At 39.4% G+C, this 24718-nt stretch overlaps 1 protein-coding gene and 1 long non-coding RNA gene across 5 annotated transcripts in view; one reads left to right on the top strand and one right to left on the bottom strand.

Moving 5' to 3' along the window:
• The window catches only part of EIF2AK4 (eukaryotic translation initiation factor 2 alpha kinase 4), a 72834-nt gene that overhangs the window by 17520 nt on the left and 30596 nt on the right, over nucleotides 1-24718 (bottom strand). For 3 of the 4 annotated variants that reach the window (XR_004645524.1, XM_034769011.1, XM_034769010.1), the window contains exons 9-23: nucleotides 24165-24700; nucleotides 23666-23775; nucleotides 22847-23004; nucleotides 21737-22152; nucleotides 19674-19743; nucleotides 18230-18313; nucleotides 15959-16081; nucleotides 15450-15554; nucleotides 14884-14944; nucleotides 13885-13964; nucleotides 9621-9722; nucleotides 8946-8996; nucleotides 7342-7578; nucleotides 6642-6717; nucleotides 4644-4765 (exon numbers count right to left, since the gene is read on the bottom strand). Coding sequence is in view for 3 of the 4 variants with exons in the window: in XM_034769011.1 (XP_034624902.1) it covers nucleotides 4644-4765; nucleotides 6642-6717; nucleotides 7342-7578; nucleotides 8946-8996; nucleotides 9621-9722; nucleotides 13885-13964; nucleotides 14884-14944; nucleotides 15450-15554; nucleotides 15959-16081; nucleotides 18230-18313; nucleotides 19674-19743; nucleotides 21737-22152; nucleotides 22847-23004; nucleotides 23666-23775; nucleotides 24165-24700 (2331 nt within the window). In the remaining variant the exon portion in view is untranslated. Of the gene's footprint in view, nucleotides 1-4643; nucleotides 4766-6641; nucleotides 6718-7341; nucleotides 7579-8945; nucleotides 8997-9620; nucleotides 9723-13884; nucleotides 13965-14883; nucleotides 14945-15449; nucleotides 15555-15958; nucleotides 16082-18229; nucleotides 18314-19673; nucleotides 19744-21736; nucleotides 22153-22846; nucleotides 23005-23665; nucleotides 23776-24164; nucleotides 24707-24718 lie in introns of all 4 variants that reach the window. The other variant, XM_034769012.1, reaches the window with a different exon arrangement.
• LOC117876707 lies at nucleotides 14832-18634 on the top strand. The gene is made up of 3 exons (XR_004645526.1): nucleotides 14832-14973; nucleotides 16513-16599; nucleotides 18205-18634. It is a non-coding gene; the product is annotated as an uncharacterized LOC117876707 (long non-coding RNA).

Below are 24718 nucleotides of genomic sequence, written 5' to 3'. Positions count from 1 at the left end.
AAGACCAGCTGTAGTCAAACAGTGCATGTTTTGTTGATCTAAGATGATTAGCAGCCTTGATGTCACATAGTAGATATGATGGTGAGAAAAATAATGCACATGGATTCTTGGAACCATCATGCAGCCATGATACACAAAGGCTAATAGGCATGGTATGCAAGACTTGGTGAAAAGTGAATACTTCCAGATGATAAACCATTCAAATAGTCTCAACAAGGAGCTGACCATTCTTGAGTAAAGTTAAGACATTATCACATGAGAGAAAGAGGACCTGTAATTGGAAGGTAGGGACTGCACACAGACAATCTTGGCCCTGGTCTACACTATGAGTTTAGGTCGAATTTAGCAGCGTTAGATCGATTTAACCCTGCACCCGTCCACACGACAAAGCCATTTTTGTCGACTTAAAGGGCTCTTAAAATCGATTTCTGTACTCCTCCCCGTCGAGGGGATTAGTGCTGAAATCAACCCTGCTGAGTCGAATTTGGGGTAGTGTGGACGCAATTCGACAGTATTGGCCTCCGGAGCTATCCCAGAGTGCTCCATTGTGACCGCTCTGGACAGCACTCTTAACTCAGATGCACTGGCCAGGTAGACAGGAAAAGCCCCACAAACTTTTTAATTTCATTTCCTGTTTGGCCAGTGTAGCAAGCTGATCAGCACAGGTGACCATGGAGTCCCAGAATCGCAAAAGAGCTCCAGCATAGACTGAACAGGAGGTACTGCATCTGATCGCTCTATGGGGAGACGAATCTGTGCTATCCAAACTCCGTTCCAAAAGATGAAATGCCGGAATATTTGAAAAAATCTCCAAGGGCATGACGGACAGAAGTTATAACAGGGACCCGCAGCAGTGCCACGTGAAACTTAAGGAGTTCAGGCAAGCCTACCAAAGAACCAGAGAGGCAAACAGCTACTCCGGGTCAGAGCCCCAGACATGCCGCTTCTATGATGAGCTGCATGCCATTCTAGGGGGTGCCCCTATAACTACCCCACCCTTGTGCTTCCCTCCTCTCCCACCCCTCCCACACTACCTTGGCAGTTATCCCCCCATTTGTGTGATGAATTAATAAAGCATGCATGAATTTGAAACAATGACTTTATTGCCTCTGCAAGTGGAGATCAAAGCGGGGAGGGCGATTGGTTTACAGGGAAGTAGAGTGAACCAAGGGGGCGGGTTTTCATCAAGGAGAAACAAACAGAATTTTCGCACTGAAGCCTGGCCAGTCATGAAACTGGTTTTCAAAGCTTCTCTGATGCACTCATGGGACGACGACGATGGCTAGCAGTCATATTGCACCGCCTGCCGTCCGCAAGGCAAGGCAAGGGGATGCTGCTGTGTAGCACTGCAGTACCGTGTCTGCCAGCAGCACCCAGGAGACATACAGTGACAGTGAGCTGAGCGGGCTCCATGTTTGCCATGGTATGTCATCTGCAGGGGTAACACAGGAAAAAAGGCGAGAAACTATTTTTTGCAGTTGCTTTCATGGAGAGAGGGAGGCCTGACAACATGTACCCAGAACCACCTGTGACAGTGTTTTTGCCCATCAGGCATTGGGAGCTCAACCCAGAATTCCAATGGGCGGTGGAGACTGTGGGAACTGTGGATAGCTAACACAGTGCAACGCTCCGAAAGTTGACGCTAGTCTCGGTACTGTGGACGCATACCACCGACTTAATGTGCTTAGTGGGGACACACACAACCGACTGTATCAAATCGATTTCTAAAAAATCGACTTCTATTAAATCGACCTAATTTCGTAGTGTAGACATACCCTTGGGGATTCCACAGAGGAGCCTGTCTTTTCTGCTGTAACCTTCCCAGGCAAGGAGAGAGATTTATCCATAATATTTCAAGCTACAGGCAAGCTAATCCTGTAATATGCTGTCATTTTAGGTTTAGTGCAGCTTCCTTTCATATCAGTTTCTGTAAAACTACCAACAAAACCTTTTGTTTAAGCTGAACTGAACTGGGTATCTGATATCTCTGGAGCTGTGGCTGAAGAAAACAATCTGTGATTTCACTGGAGACAGAGAAAGGTGAAGATAACTTTGTTGGCATACCAGTTCATCAATACATACTGCAGTCTTTCTCTGAAGCAGTACCACAGAATGTGCTTCCTGCATCTGAATGCAGTGGGTCTTTTTCCAGATGACCAGAAGAAAAGGGGTTGTTGCTCTTTTAAGGGACATGCAACTGGGGTTGCAGGGGTGGGAAGGAAGGGGAAAATTGACCTGGACAGAGCAGGGAGGAGCAGGAAGTGGTTGGACCAGATGGGTGACACTGCTCAGAGGTGGGGGTATGTATATCCTGGGCAGTTCTGGAGAAGCCCCCTCTTGCAGCAGTTGAGCTGTGGGGAGGCATCCAAGCTAAATGCTGGTGCCTCTTCATGGCAGGTGTTCACTGCAGGTACTTGTTATAGCAGGGACAGAGTTCTCTGATAAACTGGCTTTGGATTTAGGAGAAGGCATCCCCTTAAGGGATGGGGAAGGAGGGTTGGAGTTACATAAGAACGGCCGTACTGGGTCAGACCAAAGGTCCCTCTAGCCCAGTATCCTGTCTACCGACAGTGGCCAATGTCAGGTGCCCCAGAGGGAGTGAACCTAACAGGAATGATCAAGTGATCTCTCTCCTGCAATCCATCTCCACCCTCTGACAAACAGAGGCTAGGGACACAATTCCTTACCCATCCTGGCTAATAGCCATTAATGGACTTAACCTCCATGAATTTATCCAGTTCTCTTTTAAACCCTGTTATAGTCCTAGCCTTCATAACCTCCTCAGGCAAGGAGTTCCACAAGTTGACCGTGCGCTGTGTGAAGAAGAACTTCCTTTTATTTGTTTTAAACCTGCTGCCCATTAATTTCATTTGGTGGCCCCTAGTTCTTGTATTATGGGAATAAGTAAATAACTTTTCCTTATCTACTTTCTCCACATCACTCATGATTTTATATACCTCTATCATATCCCTCCTTAGTCTCCTCTTTTCCAAGCTGAAAAGTCCTAGCCTCTTTAATCTCTCCTCATATGGAACCCGTTCCAAACCCCTAATCATTTTAGTTGCCCTTCTCTGAACCTTTTCTAGTGCCAGTATATCTTTTTTTGAGATGAGGAGATCACATCTGTACGCAGTATTCAAGATGTGGGCATACCATCGATTTATACAAGGGCAATAATATATTCTCCGTCTTATTCTCTATCCCCTTTTTAATGATTCCTAACATCCTGTTTGCTTTTTTGACCGCTTCTGCACACTGCGTGGACATCTGCAGAGAACTATCCACGATGACTCCAAGATCTTTTTCCTGATTTGTTGTAGCTAAATTAGCCCCCATCATATTGTATGTATAGTTGGAATTATTTTTTCCAAAGTGCATTACTTTACATTTATCCACATTAAATTTCATTTGCCATTTTGTTGCCCAATCACTTAGTTTTGTGAGATCTTTTTGAAGTGCTTCACAGTCTGCTTTTGTCCTAACTATCTTGAGCAGTTTACTATCATCTGCAAGCAGTTTAGACATCATCCTAATGTCTGGTACAGCAGGGAGACAACCCCCCTCTTTTCCAGCCCTTTCACACTCACAGAAGGGGAGGGTAGCAGGTTCCCAGAAATGGGCTGGGACCAGGCTGAGAAGGGGATGGGCTGACAGCAGTTCCTCCAAATAGGCAGAAACAATTATACTGACATCCTTCACTGTATTCCCAGATATGTGAAGTTTGAATAAATTTGCAGCCTAATTAAACCACATCCATTGCAGGGGTGCTGGACCAATTTGTATAGTGGGAGTGCTCAGAGCCATTGAACCAAACTGTAAACCCTGTATATGATGGAAACCACTTCAAGCCTGGGGGTGCAATAGCACTCCTAGTTCTTATGATCCATTGCCTCCTGTCTTTCTCCTGCTATGGCCAGGACAATGACTATTTCTGTGAGTATATAGGAAGGTAAAATGACCAAATAGGCAATATAGGCAGTAGCCACATTAGGGCAATGGCAGTTACACACATAGTGTAGGCAGAAAGGAAGTGGGATGCTGTTATTCTCACTGGGTCACAAGTGTGAAGGAAGGGACCGTTAAAAAGTGAGTTATGAAGTCTTTTCCCTCACATGTGCATAAGTGAAAAAAAAAATCTACAACACCGTCATCCACTATATTTGTGGTGTAGCATTTTTTCTTAAATTTGTTTTTTTAAGAAGTGTTTAAGTGTGGAAAAAGTAGCAATGTTTTCATTGTATTCAGTGTACTTCCACTCTTCGTAGTTCATTTTTGTGACTGGTGTAATGCTTACACGTGGAGACAAATGCAGGCACAGTTCTGACTGGACACACTCCTTGGAGTTGTGGGTGAAATCAATTATGATGCAAAAAGTAAGGCAAACTTGCAAAGGTTACTCTTTTCCAGTGGCCATTTTTTCTATCCTCCCTATCATTTCTGGAAATGTCATCAACTCAGGGTAGAGGAGAGAGATTGGCAGTCAAGGAAAAAAAAGAGATTGACACTGTACAATCAGATGCCTGAGTGTTGAGAGAAAGAAGTAGAAGACTGTGCCTAAAACTTGATTAGTGAATCAAAGACAATAATAGAAACTACAACATTCCCCAAACCTACTAGCTTGAAGTATAAAGGGTACCACTTACCCTGAGATCATAAGGAAGCATCAACAGCATCCCACTGTGATCCATGAAATATGAAGCTTCATTATGGTCATACAGTTTCCTATTTCTAGGCATTAGCAGTGGGGTATGCAGCTTGATAGCTCCTAGGCAAAATTGGTAAAACACAATTCGAATAGAGGTCACACCTTCTCTTCAGAAGCCATTAAAAAGAAAAAAAAATCAAAACTCCAAGTGTATAAGAATCTAAAGTAATATTTGTTTAAAATCTGTTACCTTTTGAAATAGATTAATTTTGGGATCTATGAATAAACTGATAGACTTAAGTGTTACCTTTTTTATTTTTTTTCTTGGGGAGGGGGAGGAGAGGGAGAAGAAGTGTGTGAGATAATTACAGAATCCTACAGACTAACTCCATACCCTAGACAGAATTCTGAAATCATCAGTTTTACCTCCCTCTTCAACCTCCAGCTTCCACAAAGCTTACAAAAGGACAGGTAAGAGTCTCATTAAGCTTGCCAATACTATTATATTTGTCAGATATGGTTGCTGCTAAGCAAGGTGGGCTGAGGATCCTTCTTCCAAAGTACTGAAAGGCAAAGTCTAGGAATCTCACAGAGTGGCCCACATGGCAGCACAAAAGTTTGTGGTTCAGTCACCGGGCTAATGCTGTTAACACCTTTGTTTATTTTTTTAAGCCATCTTTAAAAATGGGCTATCATCAGAAAAAACAACTTTGTAAAATACCACTTTTCATTGTGTCTTTTTGAAGTCACAGCTGCTGCCCTTAATGACTAGAGTAATTTATATTATCCTTTTACTACTGGATGTCCATACAAATACATGACATCCAGTTGGATTATTTTCTAACTCACATATAATCAATGTTATTGTCAAGTTCCAATAAAGAATTTTTATTAGTTGCTATAATACATGAGTAAGAACAAACCCAGCTTGACCTTAAGATCCCTGGTTTAAGTCTGCAGGGCTAGAAGTTAGAAAATCTTTTCAACTGTAAAAGAGCAAGTTTGATCTGAAAGTCAGAGTCTGTTGCACTTTTCAGATACATTACCTGTCCTCTAATCAGACCTGTATCCTATAAACCTTATAACAATATAAATAAATCAAAACCTCCTTCCCTCTCTCCTGAAAATATTTGTTTCACCTCTAAAATTACTTTTGAGCAAAGAAGTATGTACCCATAAAAATCTGTACATGTTGATTCAGCCACAGCAAGTATAAATATTAGAGATGTTCACCAAAAACTGAATATTTTGTGAAAACCTTTAAATTTCTCCTAAGTAGTTGGTTTAAGAAAATTTTCAAAAGTATGAAATGCTTTAAATTAAATAAAGGTAGGCCACTTGATTGTTTGGATTAATGTGTTTTGGTTTCTGATTCTCATTTTCTGGTTGCCACTGATTGGTCAGTTTAGCCATATGATGAGAGCTGATCAATTTTTTTCTCATTTTGAATGTTTAAAAAATTTGATTTTTGCTTTCTGGAAATAATTTAATGGAAAATTCAACAAGTGATTGTTATAATGTGACTGAAAAGGTTTCAAAATTTTCCAACATTTGTATGGTGTCTCCATCCCCCCGGCACCCCATTTCTTTGAACTAGCCTTAGCAAGTTTTATCTATCACTGTCTTACTATGGTCTACATGTTAACCTAAAATAATATTCATATAGCATTCCCTACCCTGAAAAAGCCCTGAAGTATTGGTCATCAATACAAAATCATTTAGTATAAATTCAAAGACAAAAGATTTACATGGACTAAGATGTGAAATCCTCATCATATTCCATTTATAGTAGATTAATAATTGAGATTTCAAACCAATTTCTCTTATGGAAGCCAAAATGAAGGTCAAAGTTCTAAATATGCATCTATCATCCTGTGCAACCTTGTGATTATTTTTTTAATAGTGAAAACATTTCACCATCTCTCAAATCCATTCAACACCATTTTCTGAGTAAGGAAAAAACAAAAGGAACAATAACATCTGAACATAAACCTACCATGTCTTCTAAAAATCCGGCTGACAGTCTCACATACATGCTGTTGTATCTTGGCTGCTCGAATGGAAAAACTACCCTGAAAACAACAACCACCCCAAAATAAGGAGAACTTAAGTATATTCCAATACAGAAGACATCAACAAATGAATCAAATGACCATAGCAAACCACAATGAGCACTGTATACAACATAATGTCCTTATTCTTTCCACACATAATATTCCCATTATACACTGATTAATAGTTAAAAAGTGCAATGGAAACAAGGAAACAAAACACATTTAGAACAATCATTTTTAAGTGTTTTAGAATAAGAAGAGAATATTGACTGCAGCCATTAAAGGGGATTGTCTGACAGGGTAGAAATGGCTGTTGCCCCAAAACAAAAATATTTTACTGACACTTAGATGTGAGTATCATGACTATTACAATTGCTAAGAGTAAGAAGCAATCATATGCACACAGGTTTGTGGCCATTTGTTGCCATAGCCAAATTTAGTTTAATTCTTCACTAAGTATGTGAAATTCAAATGGGGAGCAGGATATGAATTAGATTGGAGATATCAGACCAATAGTATTAAATAATCAGTTTGTAAAGGGACACTAAGCACTGAGATAAAACATTATGAAGCACAGGTTTTGAGCTAAGTCATAACTCCAACCAAGAAAATGTAGATATTAAAAATCAATTTAAAACTAACCTTCAGCATGTCGCTGTCATAGGTGTAATCCATTGCTGGAGAGATGCGTTGTGAAAATATTTGGCCCATCATAGTCCGGTAAGCTTTCCCATCTACATTTGCTAAGGTATGATGAAGCACTTCATGAAGTTCTGATTCCTCCATCTGAGGTGGCGGGAGGCGTTCACTTTTTAACAGCTCCACAGCAGTTGGTCGTTCTGCAGGATTATGGTTCAACAACCAAGTAATAACCGATCTCTACAAATTAAACCAAAACATATTACTAATTTAACTCCTATTAAAAACATCTCATGTTATGAATATCTCAGTAAGCATCATCAGTTACATTATCATGTCAGTAAGATACTCACGTATGAGAAAGTTTTGATACTATTTGAATCTTGTGAGAAAAATTATTCTTTCCTCACTAGTTCTGAATATCTTTAACTGGGATATCAACAGAGTAAGAATACTATTATCCCTAAAAATGTATCCTCCCCCAGGCAAGACTCTTGGGATGTTGTGTAATAATTTCATAACAGACACAAAATGATGCAAAACTTCAATATAATGTAAAGTATGATACTAAATACTATTAATTTATAGAAGATATGCAGGTAAAAACATGCAATAAGGATTTATAAAATACAGATAGAAAAGCAGGAATCTTATTGGCTAATGAAGATTCTGTTTGTTGGCTATTTGGTATAACTTCAAGTATTGGGATTCTTTTAGTAAACTGCTGCGAAAAAATAAATAGGGATGGTGTCCCTAGCCTCTGTTTGCCAGAAACTGGGAATAGGCAACAGGGGTTGGATCACTTGATGATTACCTGTTCTGTTCATTCTCTCTGAAGCACCTGGCATTGGCCATTGTCAGAAGACAGGATACTGGGCTAGATGGACCTTTGGTCTGACCCAGTATGGCCGTTCTGATGTTCTTATGATGCTCTAACAAAGAGCCATATCACTGTTCAGCAGGGCAAAGCAGCCAGAAAGCTGGTGTTACTGGCTACCCAGGGACTCTCCTAATGTAAAGAAAATCTCCAGATGGTGTACAGGAGAGTATGGTATCTCTACAGCAGACCCCACTCCCGGCCCATGGAGTAAAGGCATGGTTCAGAGAAACGGGCTATAAAATAACCTAAGATAGCATTTGAATCCACTAAGCTCCAGCTGTCCCCGGCTGCCAGAGTGGGCCACTGGTGGCCATTGCCCATGGACACAACATATAGCTATCATTTCACCTTACAAACCTTTTTTTCTACAATACATCCCACTATGGTTGAAACAAAGAGTTTTCAAAGGGTTAAATTAATTGCTGTTCAGTGTAGCTTCAATTTGTCTGAGCCTAGAGTCAAAATAGTCCTTCAGAGTTTAAAAGGTACGCCAACGAACTCTGCAGTTTGTTAATCCATTATGACTGCACTCAGGAACTGTGTGTTTTAAATATATTTCAATGTCAGTTGTATTAATTGCTTTAACCTTTTGAGTTTTCTTTTTTTACTTTGTTCCAGTGTCATGTGATGACTTAGCAGAGCTTACTAATTTAAAATGAAGTGAAAAAATAATCATTAACATTTCTTAATAGAGAACACCTAATAATTAAAATGTCTATAAAATTACCTGCTTTTTATGTTTCACTTCATCAAAGTCTTTTGGAAATTCAATAGTAGACTAAAAAAGATAAATATATTTGAATTAGAATAAGGATGCAAACTTGAGCAAGCTAACCTTATTAACACATGTATATATCAGAAACAGCAAGTCTAGATATTTTTATTACTCAAAGCAAAAAAATTTAGCTAGCTGTTATAGTTAAGATTGCCAAGACAGTGTTCTATTATTATTCATGAGCATTTATATGGTGCTTTGTAACACATAATAAGAGTTTACAAGATACAACCACAGCCCCATACCCTCTGTGTGACAAGCTGCTGGGTGTGAACCAGGAAGGACTGATTGACCTCTTTATCTAAAAGCCTGAGCCTCTGATTCTTGTGCTTCCATTAACCTAGAGGCAACAGTTTACTCAAACCAAATACATAGTCCTGTCACTAGAAGGGGACAAATACCACAATGGGTTAATGTGGTTCATACAGAAAACCCCAGTTTTCTTCATGTGACAATTACGTATTTTCCTCCCTTTAGCTTACTATAAAAAAAACCTTCAAACATTTGGTTGCAATATAAAGCATACTGTTCATATTTTGAATACTTTTTTCTTCTCTGTTACTCAATGAAATATTTGATGGAGACCCTCCCCTCCAATCCTTCTCACCCCCCAACATTTATACATACTTGTCTTAGTTGGCTGAGAACAAAGATCCTTTCTGATGCAGTACTCATGGGACGGTAAGACATCTCAAAGAATATTATACCCAGACTGAAAAGGTCAACTTTCTAGGGAAGAAAAAAATCAAGTAAGTAGTAAATCTAACTGCAAGAGATATGTCTCTGATCCATGATGATAGTAACTTATCAGCAGACAAAAATGAACATATTTTCCATTCTATTCTAAGTACTTATATGGCCTCCATTACTACAGTACCTGAGTGCTTCACAATCTTTAATGTACTTTATCCTCACCATGCTCTCATGAGGTAGGTAGGAAGTACATTTTATTTTGAAAACATTTCTATTTAGAAAATATTCTGCTTATACATGGCACCAAATATTTCTTCTCTCGAACCACACTTGTATGAAAACAGGATCTTTGTTTATCTAAGAATTTATCTACTCTTGATACTTGTTCTCCATCTTAAGTCCCTAGAAGGAATCATAGAATATCAGGGTTGGAAGGAACCTCAGGAGGTCATCTAGTCCAATCCCCTGCTCAAAGCAGGACTAACACCAGCTAAATCATCCCAGCCAGGGCTTTGTCAAGCCAGGCCTTAAAAACCTAAGGATGGAGAGTCCATTACTTCCCTAGGTAACCCATTCCAGTGCTTTACCACCCTCCTAGTGAAATAGTGTTTCCTAATATCCAACCTAGAAGGAGCTGCATCTTGTCTTCCTTTGCAGGAGGACTCTTCTGTGCTCTGAGAAGGACTTAGCCCTCCCTCAAAAGAAAATGTCTGCTTTTTTTGTTCTCTTTTGATGTCACCACTGCTGCAGTCTATTTTTGCCCAATCCTATTAGCAATTATATTTTCACTTTCTCAAACTAGCGGTTTGCCTATTCCTTAGCCTCATCAGACATTCTCATAGTTTAGTCCTACTATGTGAGTGATTAAAGTAGGCAAAGGACACAGTGCAAACCCATTTTTGGACATGTAAATTTTTTCATATGAATATATCAGGTCTAAAATGGAATTATGGGAAAGATATATTTCACTGAAACCCATTTTGGTAACGAAGCATTTTCTAACTAGCATGACTAAAACTATAGACCACATCTCAAGAGGGACCAGTCATCTGCAGTTCTCATTGATTCCAGCAAAAGTTGCAGCACCTCTCAGAAAGTAGCCCTATAAAAGTTAGAGGATTTCAACAAGTATTTTGGGGCTGCTTTTAAGAGATGATTTTTCACCACAGTACATTATTAACCCTCCCCCCCAAATCTCCCTTTTTTGGGGGAATATTGATAGTCTATCCTAATTCTCGAGGATTTTCCTTAATGAAAATATATCAGTTGATAACATTGGCCAAATTTTGGGCAATGAGTCTATTTTGTCAGGCTTTTACAAAACCTAAGACAAAGAAACGTTTCCATGAATTGTTTTTTTAATTTAAATATAAACACAATTTTTGAACAAATAAATATTCTCCTGCAGTGTTTTAAACCTAAATGTGACAGCAGTGCGTGCTACTGCATGTGAAACCAAGTCAAACATATCGTAAAATGGTTAACCACAAGTCAAACTGCCCAATCTATGTTTATTGTCTAACCTGAGAGAAATGCAAAAAAGTAAACAAACAAATATCAGTCTCTAAAAATGCCTATGTAGTACATACTGCCAGCAATGCCAGAAACCTGGGATGCGGCAGGAGGGCAGTTTCACCTTCAAGTTTCAAATACTAAGTGGCATTGATCATTATCGGATACTGATGCATTAGGTCCAGAAAAATCATAAATCTGTAAGAATGTGTATTATTGCAAGATGAATGCTAATACTGCGATAGCAACTCAGCTACGCAGCAGAAACCAAAACAAAATAAAACACCACACCCCTGTGCCAGCGAGTCTCAGCCAGGTCAACTGACCTGGGCCCATTGGGTTCATGTGTGGGGCTAAAAATAGCAGTTTAGCTGTTCAGGCTCAGGCTGAAGCCTGGGCTCTGAGACTCTCCTGCCTCACCGGGCCTTGGAGCCCGGGCTCCAGCCCAAGTGGGAACACCTACACTGCTATGTTTAGTCCCTTAGCATGAGCTTGAGTCAGTTGACCTGGGCTCTGAGACTCACTGCTATGCATTTTTTTCTGCTGTATAGATGTACCCACAGTGGCTGGCGAAGTTCAATTTTCAGCCCCAAAGTAAATTTTGTTTAGTGGATGAAAATGGTTTTGGCAAAAATAGAGGCAAGAGAGAGATTCCAGAGGACTGGAAAAAGGACAAATATAGTGCCCATCTATAAAAAGGGAAATGAGGACAACGCAGGGAATTACAGACCAGTCAGCTTAACTTCAGTACCCGGAAAGATAATGGAGCAAATAATTAAGCAATCAATTTGCGAACACCTAAAAGATAATAAAGCGATAAGTAACGGTGAGAGTGGATTTGTCAAGAACAAATCACGTCAAACCAACCTAATATCCTTCTCTGACAGGTTAACAAGCCTTGTGAATGGAGGGAAGTGGTAGATGTGGTATATCTTGACTGTAGTAAGGTTTTTGATACTGTCTCACATGACCTTCTCATAAACAAACTAGGGAAATGCAACCTAAATGGAGCTACCTAGATGGTTGCATAACTAGTTGGAAAACCATTCCCAGAGAGTAATCAGTGGTTCACAGTCAAGCTGGAAGGGCACATCGAATGGGATCCTGCAGGGATCAGTTCCGTGTCCGGTTCTGTTCAATATCTTCATCAATGATTTAGATAATGGCATAGAGAGAACACTTATAAAGTTTGCGGACAATACCAAGCAGGGAGGGGTTGCAAGTGATTTGGAGGATAAGATTAAAATTCAAAATGATCTGGACAAACTGGAGAAATGGTCTGAAGTAAATAGGATGAAATTCAATAAGAACAAATGCAAAGTACTCCACTTAGGAGTACATACAAAATGGGAAATGACTGCCTAAGAAGGAGTCCTGCAGAAAGAGATCTGGGTGTCATAGTGGACCACAAGCTAAATATGAGTCAACAGTGTAACATTGTTGCAAAAAAAAAAAAAGCAGCCATCATTCTGGGATGTATTAGCAGCAGTTTTGAAAGCAAGACACGAGAAGTAATTCTTCTGCTCTACTCTGATTAGGCCTCAACGGGAGTGCTGTGTCCAATTCTGGGCACCACATTTCAGGAAAGATGTGGACAAATTGAAGAAATTCCAGAGAAGAGCCACAAAAATTATTAAAGGTCTAGAAAACATGACCTATGAGGGAAGATTGAAAAAACTGGGTTTGTTTAGTCTGGAGATGAGAAGGCTGAGTGAGAACATGATAACAGTTTTTAAGTACACAAAAGGCTGTTATAAGGAGGAGAGAGAAAAATTATTCTCCTTAACCTCTGAGGATAGACCAAAAAGCAATGGGCTTAAAGTGCAGCAAGGACGGTTTATATTAGACATTAGGAAAAACTTGCTGTCAGGGTGGTTAAGCACTGGAATAAATTGCCCAGGGCGGTTGTGGGATCTCCATTATTGGATATTTTTATGAGTAGGTTACACAAACACCAGTCAGGGATGGTCTAGATTATACTTAGTTCTGGCATGAGTGTAGGGTGACCGGACAGCAAGTGTGAAAAATTGGAGGTAATAGGAGCCTATATAAGAAAAAAGACCCCAAAATCGGGACTGTCCCTATAAAATTGGGACATCTGGTCACCCTACATGAGTGCAAGGGACTGGATTAGCTGACCCCTTAAGGTCCCTTCCAATCCTACAATTCTATGATTCTCTGCAGTAACTTGAGTGAAAATAGAAATTAACTGAAATTCTGTTAACTGTGAATTTTGCAGAAAGTATATGAAATAATGCAATATTTTTGAATGACAAACTTTAAACAAAACAAAACAAACAAGGAAAATGCAACCTACATGGAAATTTAATAAGCAAATTTAGCAATATAAAATTGATATTTCTGTAAACAAGTGATAACAAATCTTACTTCTAAAGAGATAAATGTTTTTGAAGTGTCCCTAACTTTGACTAGTGTCTTGATTTTATCAATATAATGAACTTACCCAACTAATCACATTAAAAATGGGTACTGTGTACATTTTTTAAAATTACTGTATATTAAGGACCCGTAGCATTTTAAGCCTTTACATTTAGATCACTGGACAGTCTATGGATGGTCAGATCTTATTTACAACAGGTGAAGATCATACATTATGCAACTCAAAATAGAAACCTCTACTGATATTCTCTCGAAATGCCCTTGTATTAAGTCCTATTAATATTACCTGATTATATGAAGATTTAGTATTTCCTTGGACTTCAGGGCTCACATATAGTGCAGTGCCAACCATCCCTGTCAAATTATCTGTATGGATATAAAAGAGTTACTAGTTTGACAGAGCCTGCAAGTGGAATACAGCATCTAATGGTTAAGAAAATGTAGTTTGTTTGTTTTTTTTTAAACTCTTCTTTAATGGGAATTCAGTCTTTGTGAAAGTTGAGGAGTGAAATATCCTACATATTTGTAGACAAAACAGGCATAACTTGGACATGTCTCCTTTTTGTATGCCAATCACCCTGTCTTTATGGGATTCCATTATGATACTGTGACACAGTATGTTAATACACCTCTACCTCGAAATAACGCTGTCCTCGGGAGCCAAAAAATCATACCACGTTATAGGTGAAACTGCATTATATTGAACTTGCTTTGATCCGCCGGAGTGCGCAGACCTGCCCCCCCGGAGCACTGCTTTACCGCGTTATATCCAAATTCATGTTATATCAGGTCGCGTTATATTGGGGTAGAGGTGTACTAAGACTAGAGTCACAACCAAATTTAATTCTCATTATATTCAGGTGGGAGAAAGTATAGGCAGAGTGTCCACACAGGAATCTCTGCAACCCATGCAGGTCAGAGATGGGATCTGCCCTGATCTATAGAGTTAGGTTAAGAGAGAGTGAATTCACTTTTATGTAGATCAAGTGGCAAAAAGGGTATGGTAGGAAAGCAGCTGCTATTCCAGCTCATAACATGAAGTAGAGGCAGACATCCCTACCCAAAGCCAGATGATTTGGAAACACACACACACACACACACACACACACACACGTTTTTTTTGTGGTGCAAAATAAAATAAATAAATAAAACTGAATATAGAAGGGGCCTTTTGTTTTGCACAGGAGGGGGCAGATTTCACTCCATTTGGGTACAGAAAGCAAGACTGTTGGATGTACAATTTTTCTTGGCACCAGTTAGAGTAAACAATATTTTTTGCACTTACCTGAAGGATCAGATTTGGCCAGATGGCTTCCTGAATGATCTTCTCCTTGTTTGGTGTCCGCCTGAAACAGAAAAGTAAACACACGCAAAGGTCAGATATTTTATAATTTTCATGATTGCAATGAATATAGTGACTTAACTGAAAAGACTTATTCAAAATAAAGCATTTTCATTATTTATTAGCCTCTATTCTCAAATATAAATACAAGTCTGTAACTTTTGGCACCTAAGTTTAAAATGTTTGGCTTAAACTTCTAAAGATCAACTACCACAACTCTAGACAACACTTTAACCAGTTAATGAGTGTGAAATGCATTTAACCCTTTGGCATATGTATGTGTAAACACAGAAAATGCTTTTATACAATTTATAATCCTACACTAGAATATGCAATAGTGAAATGATAAAGGAATTATGGACTGCACATTTAAATCTGCTGAATAACGTTAGGTTTTATTGACATTTTTCTTTTACATGTTACTCCTGTACCAAATTAAAATTATTTCATTCGCTTTCTGTAATGGCCTAGATGATGTGTTGCAAAGCTTAATTTTATGTAATACTTACTGCATATGCTGGGTGATCTGTAGCTAAACCAAAATCACCAATTTTCACATGATCATCAAAATCTAAAAAAATGTTCACAGGCTTCAAATCTCTGTGAATCATTCCCTGTTAACACAGTAAAAAAAAAAAAAAAAAAAGTTTGAATCAGAGTGGTTGAGAGAAAAATTCCTTCCAGGCTATAAAACAGTATCGGAAAGGGACTCCCTTTTTGGTTCTATATACAGTACCAACCCATTCCACTAATTCATCAGTGATTGATACTGGGAAAATATTTGAAGGTGCTAAAAACAGCTAAAAATAATGTTAAGTGACAATATATACCCAATAAGGTATTTTAAAACTAACTAAATTGTGGTAACAATAAAACAAGTCTAGAGCAATTTAAAAACACCAGTGCAGGTTTATGATACACTATTCCAGAACCTTATAAAAATGGGTGTGAAACAAGAAAAATCATTGTATAGATTTGACAGTTGCTAACGAGTGTAGATATTGTAACATTTACTGACCTTCTCATGGATGTAAGCTAATCCATCCAAAATTTCTCGGAAAAGTCTCCAAAGCCGACTAGTATCTTCATACAATCCCTGGTCAATAGTGTCCCGTAATGTGCTCTTTTCGCAATACTCCATCTTCAGACAAAAGGAAAGAGAGAGATGGTTGCAGTTAAGAAAAAAATTGTCGGAAGATTTCCTCTGTCAATATGTTAATACTCAGCTCTGTACTACAACCAAACACAGTCAAGAGCAACTTGTAAACACCGTATCTCCATAACTGTGATGTCGAACAATCTGGAATTTTCTGTGAGAAGTATTTCTACTAGAAAAAAATTGTATTGTCATCTATGGATATTATCACAACTTCCATCATTTCTGTACTAACAAACACTTAAAAACCAACACCTCCCTGACCTCTAATTTAAAAGCAACAAAAAACACCTAGTGGAACTCTAGTCTAGAAAAAATGCTAGTTTAAAATTGGCTTTTAAAATATTTCTGGGTTGATTTTGCTTAGTTCTTTAACTGCTTGTATTAAAACAATGTATATATGTAAATACATGCAGGAATTGCCATACCAGAGAAGACCAGAAGTCCATCTAGTACAGTACCCTGCCTTCAACGGTGGCCAGCATCAGATGCCTTAGAGAAAGGTATACGTAGGATAGTCTGACTCTCAGCGAAATCTTCTCCTAACCCTTAACAACTACAGACTGGCTTACGTACTGAAGCATGAGGCTTTTAGCGCTTTCAAAAAACTCAGTTTTTGGATTTTCTATTATAACTGTATAATAGTTTTCTAATTATTACATTTTCTTAATTAACTGAACACATAATGTGGTAGCTTTGAAGAGAACACTGAAGTATTCACATTTATGAAATTTGATTTTCATCTTTGGAAGTGAAAGTGAACATAGTACACCTCTACCTCGATACAACGCTGTCCACAGGAGCCAAAAAAACTTACCGCGTTATAGGTGAAACCGTGTTATATTGAACTTGCTTTGATCCACCGGACTGCACAGCCTCACCCTCCCGGAGCACTGCTTTACTGCGTTATATCCGAATTCATGTTATATCGGGTCGCGTTATATCGAGGTAGAGGTGTATGTTCAAGTCCCATACTGGGATCCAAGTTAATCCATACAGCAGTTGTGGTACAATGGGGGATATTGTGATGAGACATTAAAGAGAGACCCTTTTTGTCAGCCTAATTGGAAATTCAATATCCCCAAATGATTTCCATCCTTCCAAAAACTAGGGGATAACCCTCATGCCCTGGTTAACATTCCCTCCATTTAAGTGATCTAATGTTCAAGGTGGTGAGCAAGATATTGCTGAACCTACAATGCCTGTTTTGTTTGCTGACATACATACTGGTACTACAGTGTCTAACTTACTGCTTTGTAAAGCCCCTTAACCTAGTGATTCCTTAACTGTGGTCCTGAGAGAGCTGACTGATTCCATGATTCTATTGCTCCTTGTTCTCATCTAGTAAATCACATGACAAAAAGCTTAAAAATATATCAGATACTTTCCTACTATTTTTTAATGTACGCAACTGCTTGTGATGAGGCTGCTTTTTTAAAATCCTGCTAAAGTAAAGGCTGATCATAATTCTTTTTAAAAAAAAGGAGGCAGAGTTGTCCCAGGCATCCAAGAATTACGCTTCTTTTGTACCACTCTTAAGTATGTGCCAAGGGGTTGTCCCTAATCTCATCTCATCACAGGTAACAGCAACAACTTCAAGTGGGAGTGTTCAGCTCTACTTCATTAGGGGTCATCTTTCTTCCCAGCATATGCCCCATGTATCCCTTTCCCATCAATCAGGGCAGGGCAAATCACTACTAGTGAAGATGATAAGCAAAAGTGATGTCACACTGTCTAGTGGAAATTGTTCCCACTCTTTGATTATTGAGTGCTACATAGGCAGGGCTTTCCAGTTCCAGTGACCACAGACTTCAGTTGGCTCCTTTCAGTTTAGATAAAGACTTTAAAAAGTCAACGTATTGTATTTACGTCGACGGGTTCGATGTATTTCACATTCTTTTTTCCATAACAAGAATACATACATTAAGTGGCCAGGCCTTTTTAAAAAACATCCTAGTTTTATATATTAAAGAAACCTTAATCTTCAGAGTTTCATTTCAGCCATCTGATTCTGTTTGGTTACTTGTCCAGCTACATAGAGAAAGCAATTAATTTATGTTTACACAATGTATGGTTTATCTAATAACCTTGCTATTCTCCATAACCAGATACCACCCACATCAGATGTCTAACCTGAATGAACAGACAGTGTACTGTCTGAACCACTGAAGTGGAGTCTTCTTTACTGTGACTATTCTTTTGATGGCATTCTTCATCCTACACCACAGAAACAAACAAACAAACAAAACAAACAGTTAAGCTAATACAGAATGGTCCAATTCCTTCATCATCAAATCATTTTCGGATGGCCAGAATACATTCTTGTATTGTGACTTTCTATGGCTGAATTTTGAGCATAGTAAGACAGGAAGAAGTGTCGTACCTTATCTATCCATTAACACTGCTTCATTTTCAAAATATTAATGAATATTTTTATCATTACCAAGTAATAGAGAAAGGGTACACAGTGGAATATCTGTATTTAATCTGAACCTCAAACTACCTTATCTTGGAAAAAAATTATTTGTGGAAAATAAGCACGGGTAATATACTTAGAAAGGTAAAATGTTACCATACAGTTCAGTGAACTATAACATAAAACTAATAAATATATTACAAAATCCAACAAAAAGTCTATTCTTTAGTGATCAAAATGCATTGCACTGGAGTTTGTGTTTTTAACCCATATCAAAGTTAGTAACTGAAAGCTATATTGATACAAGATGTCCACAGTGCCAAAAGAGCACAAATAGGAGGAGGAAAGAGTGATAGATTTAAGGTCAAATATCTTGTCAGCCATTAGAACTAGAGACATATGCTGTCTGCTACAAAATAACTGAGAACACCAGCTTTTTAGTAAAAACAACAAGGAGTCTGGTGGCACCTTAAAGACTAACAATCTGAAGAAGTGAGGTTTTTACCCACGAAAGCTTACGCCCAAATAAATCTGTTAGTCTTTAAGGTGCCACCAGACTCCTTGTTGTTTTTGTAGCTACAGACTAACACGGCTACCCCCTGATATTTGACAGCTTTTTAGTGATACTCCATTGAGATGTTGTAATTATTTCATGCAGCAAGTGGTAAGGGGTTGGACCTTAAAAAAAAATAAATCCCCCCCCCCCCCATTTCAATTGTTAAATTAAGAACTACTAGAACTATAATAAAAATCTTTGTTTTATACCATCTAAAAGCAGCTCAGCATCCCAGCTTTCAATTGATATAAAGCATTCATCAGCTTTAATTTTGGCAGTCAGAGATCAGCTACTAAAATTCTGTGAATATTAAAACTCCAAACTTTCAAGTACCCGTGCTCATGAGTTTACAAATGAGTAGTCTAATTTAACTCAATGAAAATTGGAGTCCTGACGCTCAGTTTCCATCTATAAGCAAGAGGCCATTTTATTACTGTTACAATACACATTGGTTGTGTGTAGTGTATGCTTCCAGGGAAGATCTCCAACGGTGTCCCTATATATCGAAGAGCCAGATTGATCTTTGGTTTGTAAATTTATATTCCTACCTCCAAATGTTACTTTATCCCCTTTGTTCTTCCAGTACTTAGTAATTTTATATTTACCAGAGTAGGACTTTTACTGTTTTCATCCTCATTATCAAAAATTATATCGCTTTCAGAATCTGCAGCTGGTCTGTTTAGGGAAAAAAGAAAGAAGAAAAAGCAAAAACTTGTATTTGTAATGAATACATTTACCATCTCTTTTGCAAGGATATTAGTATGTTATTTACTATAAACATAGAACATTTGAGCTTAGAGTGGAGAGATATTACATTCATGACAAAAAACTGCACCCAAACTGTGCAGTTAAATGCAGCAAAAATATTTCTTGACAGATCATCATATCTCCAAGTTACTAAAAGGAAGACAAGTATTTCCAACCATATATTTTATTTCTGCACCTCTTAGGCAGATTTTATATATATTTCAGAAATGTGTCCCCAGAAGATCATGTCCCATCACTGACAAAAAATATAGTGGAGGAACACATCCCAGCTACTTTTCTTAGTTGAGGTCAGGGAGGGGGTGATAGCTCAGTGGTTTGAGCATTGGCCTGCTAAACCCAGGGTTGTGAGTTCAATCCTTGAGGGGGCCACTTAGGGATTTCAGGCAAAAATCAGTACTTTGGTCCTGCTAGTGAAGGCAGGGGCCTGAACTCAATGACCTTTCAGGGTCCCTTCCAGTTCTATGAGATAGGTGTATATCTCCATATATTTTTTTTATTTTATCTTGCTCTCACTCTCCTATTTGTCCTACTACTTCCTGGCATCTGATGTGACTTTTCTAGAGCCACTACTTTTTGTCTGTGCCCAGCAAGTAGATTGTCTCTGATATAGGATAAAACTATTGTATGGCCTATTCTTGCAAACGCATCAAGGGGACTACTCATGCGAGTGACTTCATTCTCATTCATGCTTGCAGGATAGGGTGACCAGACGTCCTGATAAAAATCGGGACCGTCACAATATTTAGGTGTTTGTCCTAATCGGTCGGGACGCAATTTGTCCTGATATTTCACTCTGCCGGCAGCACTTGACTTTTTTTTTTTTTTTTTTTTTTTAGCTCCGCCAGCGACCCTCATGTGTCCCGATATTTTCTTCCTCTCATCTGGTCACCCTATTGCAGGATTAAGCACTTGGTTCTCCCTTTGCTTTTCTCTTCCAGTGTCTAATGCTGGTAGCACTGCTAACAATTTCTCCTGGACAGCATATCAGGCTTTTGTCAGGTAGGGAAAAAAAAATGTTCAATAGAGCAGGATTGAGCAATCTTATCTTCCAAAATAACCCCATTTATAAAAACGCTTAGAAGCTTAAGGCTGAACTTTCCATCCCTCCCTGCCCCCACAATGCAAGCTGTCACTGATCTATTGTAAATTTTGCTCATCACAGCTATTTGGCTGCTGGCAAATAAAGTATTATAAAAAACATTAAAATGTTCATTTGGAATAGCACATTATGGACGGGGTGAAAGTAAGTTAAAGGACTTATCAGTACTCCAGAGTCCTTGGGAGGGGGCGGGGCCTCAACTGAAAGAGGCATGGCCTCTACATGAAGAGGCGGGGTCTCTAAATCCCTGGGCGCTATAAATCATCCCTGGAGCCCTGCTGCCAGAGCCCTGGGGTAGCGGCAGCGGGGCTCCGGAGGCAAGTTAAAGGGCCTGGGGCGGTAGCGGCGGCCGAGCCCCGGGCCCTTTAAATCACCACCCGAGCCCCGCCACCGCTACCCTAGGGCTCTGGGGACTATTTAAAGGGTCCGGGGCAGTAGCTGTGGCAGGAGCCCCAGGCCCTTTCTATCACTGCTCAAGCCCCGCCACCGCTTCCCCAGGGCTCCGGCAGCAATTTAAAGGGCCCGGGGCTCCAGCTGCTGCTGGGAGCCCCAGGCCCTTTAAATTGTTGCCAGGGGAAGCTGATCCGCCCCGGTACAGCGCACCGGCTCTTGTGAATACGTTTCACAGCATAGTAGCAGCCATCAAAACCGCACCGGCTCTTGCTGGTACACCGTATCAGGGCATACCGGCTTACTTTCACCTCTGATTATGGATAAATGTTATTTGCCAGATATGGGATGTAAAAGGGAGATCACAATTTGGACTTGACAATTTTCTTCCTAATGCTAAAGCCTACTTACAAGAATGACTGTGAAAACACTCCTCCACCATCATCATCTTCATCACTGGACTCCTGATCAGCTCCACTAAATTTGGTGCTAGAAGATCTCTCACAAGAGGTGCTCCACTCAACTGAACTTGTCAAAACAGGAGGAGGGGCATTGGCTTCCACATCATCTGTTGATTCTTCTTCATTCTTCCCATTCAGATCTAACTTGGCGGATGCTTTTTTCCCTTCTGTAGTTTCTGATGTTGAGCTACTGGGAGGGGGGTTTTCATGTTTTTCTATCCAAGCATTGTAATACCTCACAATATTCTCATGATTCAGACGAGAAAGTAACGTTACTTCGCCTTTAATTCTCCGGAACTGCTTGCTGGCAGGATTTATGTGAATACGTTTCACAGCATAGTAGCAGCCATCAAGTTTGTTTTGTACCTGCGAATTAAAATAAATCTAACCTTACAGGACTGTTAGTTCATTCACAGTTGAAGCTCCTGAAAGATGCCAGAGTGACAGCACTGAAGAAGTCCTCCATTTATCTGTGAAACAAATGCAACTGCAGTGTAAGCCTCCCCACACTGCCTCACCAGTATACCTCTACCCTGACCCCATGGACTAGAGCAGGGGTAGAGCATGCCAAAGGCGGCACGTGAGCTGATTTTCAGTGGCACTCACACTCCCCGGGTCCTGGCCACCAGTCCGGGGGGAGGGGGGGCGGGCTCTGCATTTTAATTAAATTTTAAATGAAGCTTCTTAAACATTTTAAAAACCTTATTTACTTTACATACAACAACAGTTTAGTTATATATTATAGACTATTAGAAAGAGACCTTCTAAAAACGTTAAAATGTATGACTGGCACGTGAAACCTTAAATTAGAAGGAATAAATGAAGACTCTGCACGCCACTTCTGAAGGGTTGCAAATCCCTGGACTAGAGCAAAAGTGTAGTTAGGCCTATTCAATCCTTGGCCTCTGCTTAGGGCTATCAGTAAGGATACCAATTCTCATGAGAGTTCCACGTATTTCAAAAATAAAATACCATAACATTTAATATATATTTCATGGAAAAAAATGCATACACAAGAATGGTTCTATAAAACGAAGGGGAATGACTTTCCATACTGAACCTTGATGACTGCTCCAAAAGCCCCTTTGCCAAGGAGCTGTAGCTCTTCAAACTCAGTGTAGTAACGTGAAAATTGCTTCTGCGTTTCTGTGAAGAATGCAGCACTAGGTATGTGACTGCTGGCGATAACAGTCTCAATGTAATCTATTCCTGCTGAATCTGAAACAAAAGTAACAGTTAACCATAGTACAGAATGTGGAAAAAAGCAATGCAATGTTAACCAGTCATCAGAAGGAATAATGACACATATTTTAAAGAACCATGATCAAGTATGACAGGATGGCAGATTAAGACCTGGAATGTAGGGCGAGTCTCCTGTTGGGTTATGCTAGGCTCAGGTACTAAAACCCTGCATTAAAGTTCAGGGTAAGTACTAATGAATCATGCCACTAGATAAGCACAATTAGCTCCAACAATAACAGAAAGGGTTTGGAAAAAAGTGTCTTTGGACCAGAGGAAGGAAATCCTAGGAAGAGCCTTGCTCAGGAGAAAGTTTAGGCTAAGGTTTTACATTCTGTTATTTCTGAATTACCAGTAAAGCCAGACTCCAGGAAGGAGGCTAGACTGGACACTAATTCAGGGTCAGTGTGTTCTGCTGAAGGTGGGGTACAGACTGAGCCAATTCACATCAAGTAACCACAAAACAAAGATATTGTGGTCTTTACCTTATAAAATATTTTATACAAATAAGCACAGGTTCTTGATATTCCTACAGCTCAAGCTACCTGCATGCACCTAATTTTATATATGCATTTGTGTTTACCTTCCCATCATTAATTACTTAATGCCAGGGTATAGCAGAAGAGACTGAATTCTTTACCATCTGGATTTTCTTCCCCAACTGGTATTTTCATTTGTGGAGGATTTATAAAACTGTGTTGTAACAACTGCTGAGGACTCCATCTTTCCTTATCTTCCAAGCAAACACATCTAGAAACCAACCAGAAACAAACCTTTTTTCACAAAGGTATGTATGGGCTCTAAACTACCAGAGCGCTTCCCTACATTTTAGAAACAGGAAGGGAAATACGATTATCACCGTTTTACAGATAGAGAATAGAGGCACAAAGAGACTAAGTGATTTGCCCAAGGTCACACAAGAAGGCTGTGGTGGAACACAGAACTGAATCCACATCTCCAGAGTCCCAGGCTAATGCAGAAAGCCCTGGACCATCATTCTTCTATAGAATTATTACTAGTAAGACAGATGGATTTGGTTATACTATTGAAAACCTGTTCCAGAAAACTTTCTTTTAGAAGTTACACAAGGGAAAAAAAATAAGACGGCAGAGAAAAGGAACAAAATGATGGGCACATACTTTTTCAGAAAATCTTCAAAGTCAGCAGGTAAGTCATTAGGAATAGTGACCGGATATTCCCTGGTTACTTGTCCCTGGCTGAGAGAAAGCAGTAGCAGGCCCAGCCGCCATACATCTCCTTTTTTTCCAGGCTTGTTAGGCAGAGCATCATCACTAAATCGAACTTTGGTTTGCTCAAAAACATCCTCCTTACAGATATCAGCTAGGCGCTTTGAAATGCTGTAGTCCGTCACTTTGACATTTCCTTCGGTATCTACCAGGATACTGGAAGCACACAGGACTTTGTGCACCACTGAATTACTGTGCAAGTAGTCAAGAGCAGACAAAAGTTGGGTTGCATAGTGGCGCAGCTGATCAATAGGAATCGGGACCTCTTTGCTCAGGTGTGTAGAAAGGCTAGATCCATTAATATGCTCCACTAAAATATCTACCACAATTGAATCATCATGCTCTTTAAGGATCATGGACATGTAACGTACTATGTTTGGGTGATTTAGCTTCATCAGTGAGCTGAACTCTGTTTCTGCACCCTGAATCTGTTTGAGAGAAACAAA

The sequence above is a fragment of the Trachemys scripta genome, chromosome 4 (genome assembly GCF_013100865.1).
Source record: "Trachemys scripta elegans isolate TJP31775 chromosome 4, CAS_Tse_1.0, whole genome shotgun sequence".
Lineage (NCBI taxonomy): Eukaryota > Metazoa > Chordata > Testudines > Emydidae > Trachemys > Trachemys scripta.
Note: the sequence above shows the minus strand (reverse complement) of the source record. Positions and strands in the feature narration are given on the sequence as shown.